The sequence below is a fragment of the Montipora capricornis genome, chromosome 6, assembly GCF_036669925.1.
Source record: "Montipora capricornis isolate CH-2021 chromosome 6, ASM3666992v2, whole genome shotgun sequence".
Lineage (NCBI taxonomy): Eukaryota > Metazoa > Cnidaria > Anthozoa > Scleractinia > Acroporidae > Montipora > Montipora capricornis.
This window is the reverse complement of record NC_090888.1, coordinates 70,057,021-70,063,923: the sequence shown is the minus strand read 5'-3', so window position 1 is coordinate 70,063,923 and position 6,903 is coordinate 70,057,021. Positions and strand designations below refer to the sequence as shown.

Genomic DNA, 6,903 nt, shown 5'->3' with positions numbered 1-6,903 from the left:
AAGAAAAAGAAAGGAAAATATTGACTTTTTGGTAACATGGTGAGGCCGCAGCCGGGGACTATAGGGTTAAATAAGCAACTACCTGTCACCAAAAGTTAGGCAGGGTAGGCGACGGAGCAGAAGGATTGGTTAAACGTGCTTAAGCAGAATCCGGAATAACCCAAAGTTAAGAATAGGCCAATTTCGATATCATAAACTAGACTTTGACGGCGAATCTTGGGAAAATTAAAAGCTAAAAGGATTCTCTCATTCGTCATCCTTGATATGAATTCTTTTTTTTTCATTCCTCACCCTCCGAGTGAAGTTTGACTTTTATTCCATGGAAATAGGCATATTGTGGACGAGGCAGTTGATTGAGTCAAGATGAATTGATATAACGAAACGAGCATTTTTTTTTGGCAAAATTAATAATAATAATAAAAAGTTGAACATGCTGTTGATAGAATGATAATAAATTGCAGCTAAACAAACTGTATTTTCAGACTCATAACATCCAATGAGCATATATAATAGTAAATACTCTGAGAACCTCATGAAACTATTCACAAAGTTGGTGACATGCATGGTCACACTGATTACTACACCCAGTTTCCTGTGTACAGAGAGATTTTGCGTTGACGAGCATTGTAATGTTCTTGATTGAGTTGGGATTATTTAACAAATAAAGAAGCCTTGCCTGCATGTGATCTTTTCTGTTGTAAAGCACGCAGAAAGCGGATAGAGCACAAAAGAAGCGTAGGGGAACTCACGATCGAGATGTAGTCATTTGTGTTTTACCAACTTCTTGAGTGTTCTATCCGCCTCGTAAGTGCTTTACAACAGAACAGATTACGGGCTAGCTAGAATTTTATAACTTCCGCATGCATTCGGCTAAAATCTTCAGAAAACTTAATTTTTCCAAATCCTACGAGTGGCGTGAGCCGGGCATCTGTACTCTCATAAAGCACGAGAAAACAGACTAATCACAATTCTTGTTAGAATGGTTCAAGACATTTTATTGGTTAGACGCCACCAAAGCTGTCAAAGTGTCAAGCCATCAAAGTTGAGAAACAATCAAAAGCAAATTCAAAGCAAGTTAATAGACGAGTGAAAGCAGTTTTTCAGTATAAAATCGGGATCGAAAAGCAAATTTAAGCAAGTTTAATTAGCGCAACTGATCTATTATTCATGCGCTTTTAATGTTCCTCAAAAGAAATGGGATAAGTGACTTGACGTTTGTAATCCCAAGCGTACAGTACTCTCTCCCTCGGATTGTAATCCACCATGTAAATGACGCCATACTGATTGATGAACTTTATGTGGGGGTTCCACTGTCTCCCCGTTTTCGTGTCGTAGGCGAAGTTGATTGCGGCGGGCCGGCTGTTGTGGCTGTCAATGGCGTAGATCACTCCACAAGCAACAAAAGCATTCCCAATCAAATTGATCGGTTCTATAAAAGACAATAGAAAGTGGCATTTCTTGACACGTTAGCCTAAAGTAATTGCTACATTTCACGTTTCTCATCGGAGCCGTCGGGGAAAATCCCTTTCTTGAAAAAGTTATGATAACACTTCAAATCAAAGTGCCACTGTTGTTACTCGTGGATATGAAAGTTACCGCGATTGTTTAAATTTGGCAGGCTGAAGTTTTCTTTATGCATTAGCATTGATAGTTGGATAATTGTGTAACAGCACGGTGGGCTCTCATATGCAACTAGATACCCAAAATAATGCATGTATGTGAGGTAATCCCCTTTGCTGGAATTCAACCCTGTGAAATAAGTATACCATTTCTCCAATAGGCATAAGATAAATCTTTAACACATCCTCTATAAAGAGCTGTACCATGTGTTCAAAGTTTGTTGCACAGATGACAGGGTAATTTTGAATAAGGTCTGCTTTTTGTTGCCAGGTCATATTGTTAATGTCATCAGGTTTAGCAAGTAGAGCAGATCCATTCAGTAATATTGACACTTTTTGTGTCAGTTATACATTCCTCCAACAAAGCTTGTGAATATTTATCACTATATTTGATACTGTTACACTTAGAAACAGATGATCTGAACCATAAATGATTACAGGAAGTGCATATATATTCAGGGCCATGTGTTACCTTATCACGAAAAAGACTGAATCACTTTTGACATGAATGTCTAATAGAGTCTTGACCTTGACAAATTTCAGTTTGGTTTAGCCTTGAGCTCTGCATAGCTTCCTTTAATGGTTTTATGCTATTCTGTTTAGGTCTCTGATATGTTCTGGATTGCTTTTCGTTTCCTATTCCCTTGCTGCTTCAATATTTTTAGATCTGTTTTGGTATTTTGTATTGCTTTTCTTTTCCCTGAACTCTTCAAGTGATTTTGTCTCTTCCGCTTGATACATTCTCTCATATAAACACTTTTTTGCCACTGCTTTGTAGAAATTATTAATGACACTCACATCATTTTTGGCCATCGTTAATTAATCGATTATTACCAGGCTCTGAATAATTGTTGACATTGGTAACACCGCTGATTTCATAACCTGAAATACTGTCATTATAACACTGAAGTGCTGAAACATAGTGTCTTCCATCTAGATGTCCAATTTTAATAATAATAAATAATAAATAATAAATGTTCACAGTAGTTCCCTGTTGTCCGCTTATAGGACTCAGTCTGATAACAGTTACTGGTGCCCACCCCTCAATGGATTCATTTATACGTATAGTAACATTTAATACATTGCAAACTGCTTGCACAATAAGTGCATCACACCATGTATGTTGCTGTGACAACAAACGCACTATTGCTCTGTAATGGGTCCAATAAATGTTTGACGGTTGTTTCTGATGGATTCAACTCCAGCAGCATGCACATTCATGTGAAGGATCATTGTATAACTGGTGGGCAACAGAAGAAAAGAAGCATGAACCATCTGAGGTACATTCTAGTGCCTTCAAGTCTTTTTGAGCTAATCGAGCCTGCAACAGTGCTATAGAAGGATTTCTCAGTATTGTATGTGCTGTATGTGTACTCGTTCCATGAGCAACAGGGCCTGGGTTCGATTCAATGTCTCCTGATATCAACAGCTTTTCTCTTGATAGACAATAATTCTCATTTTGTTGGTTCAGTTTTGTCGAATGCGTAGTAGCAGATTGATCTTGAATGCACAATAGAACTGACAAGTCTTTTTTGTGTTCAGCAGTCATGCGGGTAATAAGATAAAAATGACGATTAGAAAATCTCCTACTCTCGAAGATTGTTACTTCTGAGTTGCGGTCTAGGTATAGAGATATAATACTTTCCAAAAGCAAGAGATAAACACTTTCTCAACTCAGACGAGCTCAGTACGTCCTTATTTAAATAATGCACCATACACTTTCTAGTTACCTTGTCTTTCTGAAACAAGCTCGACGTTTTCTTGAAAGGAATTAATCCTGGAAGGTTCTCTGTCCCGGGGAGAATCTATTGCCTCAGCCCTTGCTCTATCGTAGGAGATTGGTACGGATTTCTCATCAGTTTTCGTTACATAATCAGTGACCGAATCTTTCGACAGTTCTTCATTATGGTCGACCACACAAGTACTAGTGTCTGGAAGCATGGATTGCTTGGTTGCCTCACTGTTTTTCATGTCACGGATGTTGTTCAAGTTGTATTCATGTGGCTTTGATGACTCATAGCTTGCAAAACTTCGTGATAGCTTTGATAAACATTGGTGTACTTTGATAGCTTCGATGTTACTCTCCAAATGGCAGTCACCTTCCAAATGGAATTTATCCCCCGTGAGCTTAGGGGATGAACAGGCACTGTCTTCTCACCATGTGTCTGTCGATTCCATTTCTACATGTATTAAAGTCTTCGCGTTGGTCAGTGAAAGGCGGTGCACAATTAATTGCACCAATGTGTACTTGTTCAGAATATTTTGCTTCACCTTCGAAGAAAGCCATTTCTTTAATATACAGCAATGGCGGCGCACAACCTCGCAAACAGGAAGTCACAGCTTTCTAATCTGTGTTGTGATTATTCATCCTGATTGCTTATTAGATCGAACTTCCGGTTACGCAGGAGTGACACATTCGCACAAAGAAGGTCACCAAACTGGTGGATATATCCACGAGTAAGAACGTAGTACCAGACATTTAAAATAGGCCAATTAATACTGATTAAACTTGGGCTTTCTTGTATTTGATACTACTTTGGTTTGAAGAAATTTCAATGCAGCTTAAAAAGTTATTATTCCAAAGAGACCCAACGTTTTGACACTCCTGTCTAGTGTCTTCACCAGGTGTAATCCCATGTTATCTCAAATTCAGGGTCATTTTTTGATTATATGAAGCGAGAATTTCAGGCAATAAACTTTGCAAAAAGAATGCTATATGTATATGTTTTACGTCCAATCAGCTTGGCGTAAATATATACTATATAATAGTATTATTCACATGTGAAAATATAACCAATAAATTTAACCAATAACCGTCCAGAGTAGAACTCACTTAGCCAATCAGAAGAAAGCACTCAAATGCTTTCCGAGATGCGCGGTCTTAAAATCGGTGCCCGCTAGAACTGAAGTTTGAGTTTTGAAAACATGACTTCAGCTTCCTGTTTTGTTCCAATGGACTTACCGTTACATAATTTTACCGGGACGCAATCGAACAAGGAGGAACATTCAACATTTCTATAAACGGTGAAAGTCAACATTGCACAGCGCGAAGCGCCGCTTTTACATGATTAAATATGACAGTGCTTAGGGACAACGAAAAGATTACGAGTTCTCCAGTATTTTTCAATTTGTCTGAATGGGAAGTGATAGTTAAACTTTTTTCTACTTGTTGCGGCTGGACTGGACTGAACCGGATTTGTGTTTTTTCTTTATTACGCTCGGTCATTTATTCAGTCTTGATTTTTTTGGCTGTTTTGCATGATGTAAGCTTATGATATCGAGAAAAATAAAACTGATTTTAGGCAGTTTTTCCTGAAGTCTTTTCCACAGCTACAGAATACCTATTGTCATCCTCATCAAGTTCGTGTTCCACAATGAGGAGGCTGTGGAAAACTGGAGTCCATACTGCCAACCCCTTGACGAAGACTTCGGACACACATCTTTCGCACCAAAGGCTCAGGTACGTAGGAGATTTGGTTCTTGTGGTAGACAGGAATACACCCCGAGGACAATGGCCCAAAGCATTGACCCAACAAGTATTCCCTGACAGCCGGTGAAGGTGTGGTACGTCGAGTAGTCGTCCCAACAGCAGATGGAGTATGTTTAATTCTCGTTATATCAAACAAATTACAGCATAGAATGTGCTTTGTACGGATTTTAATATCACTCGTTGCAAACATTTTGCAACTCGTGAATAAAAATCCGTGCAAAGCACTTGCCATTAAGAAATCTATATTTCTAGAATAACCCAAAGCGATTGTGTGATTAGTTCGGCAATCATTGGGCAATCACGCTTTGACAAAGTAGAATTTTCCTTTTTGCAAAGATAAACCTAAAATTGGAAAGGTCCTTCCCCATTTTAGCAAACTGGCAGAATCTAAAAGGACCCTTGCAATAACATTGGATCTCCCCTGCTGACGACACTAGACAGGAGTGTTGAAACTTTGGATCTTTAAATCGCATCTTTCTATGCTACACTCAAGTTTATTCAAACCAGATTACAATCAATTAAGATGAAGTACCTAAGATCACCTAAGCCATTTAGGTTACATGCTCGGGCCGGCTATTTGCAGCTATCAACGAAAGGATAAACACAAAAAAGAAACCAAGACACAATAACTTGTTCCTGATTGCGTTCTTTTGTTTTAACAAAATGACAGTGCTACTGAGTTCGCGTATGTTGCAGCGTGGTTATTTTTGCATCGTCTGTACAAGTGAGCCCCCACTGCTTTCAGCGTGACTCACTTATGAAGACTGGCCTGTAAATGTTTAATTGAACTTCTGGAAATTTATATCGAGGACTGGTTTCGAGTATGCATTCGCATTCTGTTGACTTGGATAATAGCAACACTTTTCTAAATATCCAGTAACTGGTGTTCATCCGTGCTGCTCCATATCTGTGAGGGACTTAAACATTCTCCGTGGGAAAACAGACTTTGTAACATCGCATTGTGATTATGTGTGTGGCTTCATAGCTCAGTTGGTTAGAGCGTCGCACCGGAATCGCGAGGTCACGGGTTGAAACCCCGTTGAAGTCCTGAATTTTTCAGGCTTCTCTACGCAATTGCAAAAATTGCGCTCATAACTGCGAAGATCATAGCTTCACTTGATTTCATATCCGCAGTTCATATATGATTCATTTCATATACCATTTAATTATATGACATCCTTTACGAACTCAAGCTTTCGATTCCATCACGGATCTTTCCCACGTGATGTAATTAGATGTTCTCATTCGTGACTTATGTCGAGAAGCACGGATAAAATGACCTAAAGAATGCATGGACCTTTAACCCATCATCCCGGTTCAACGTTGGGGCCCAACCAGGGATGTTGGGTACCAGCTTCATGTGATCTACATTTCACTAGTATTAAATCACATGACAGAAATCGGATTCCATCACTTGAAAAATATTCAGGGATTGAACCAAACACTTGTGTAATAAACTGAAACTTATGATTTAGAACTTTGAAACGAGTTCACATAATAAATTGTTGATATAAAAGGATCCAGTAACATGTTGTTTTCCACAATATGGCATGTGTCTCAAACCAGTTATTTTCTGCATTATCACACCATACAATTGGATTTACCTGTTCTTAGGTCAAAAGTAAGGGAAATGGTGTTTGCCACCACATCGATGATACTGGCCCTCAGTCTTTTATTGTTGTTGGTATTTCCACATAACACCCACAAACCCTGCTCATCTACTGCCAGGTCCATTCCACTATGCCAGGTAAATCCACCCCATCTGTAAGAGTTACTTCTCGGTGCACAATTGCT

General features: G+C 38.9%; 1 protein-coding gene across 1 annotated transcript in view; it reads right to left on the bottom strand.

Annotated features, from left to right (window-relative positions):
- Window positions 1-475: 475 nt before the first annotated feature.
- The window catches only part of LOC138053183 (olfactomedin-like protein 2B), a 23,690-nt gene continuing 17,262 nt past the window's right edge, over window positions 476-6,903 (bottom strand). The window contains exons 6-7 of the mRNA XM_068899844.1: window positions 6,714-6,903; window positions 476-1,429 (exon numbers count right to left, since the gene is read on the bottom strand). The exon at window positions 6,714-6,903 is cut by the window's right edge and continues 67 nt beyond it. Of these exons, the coding sequence (XP_068755945.1) occupies window positions 1,176-1,429; window positions 6,714-6,903 (444 nt within the window). The 3' untranslated portion in view covers window positions 476-1,175. The remainder of the gene's footprint in view (window positions 1,430-6,713) is intronic.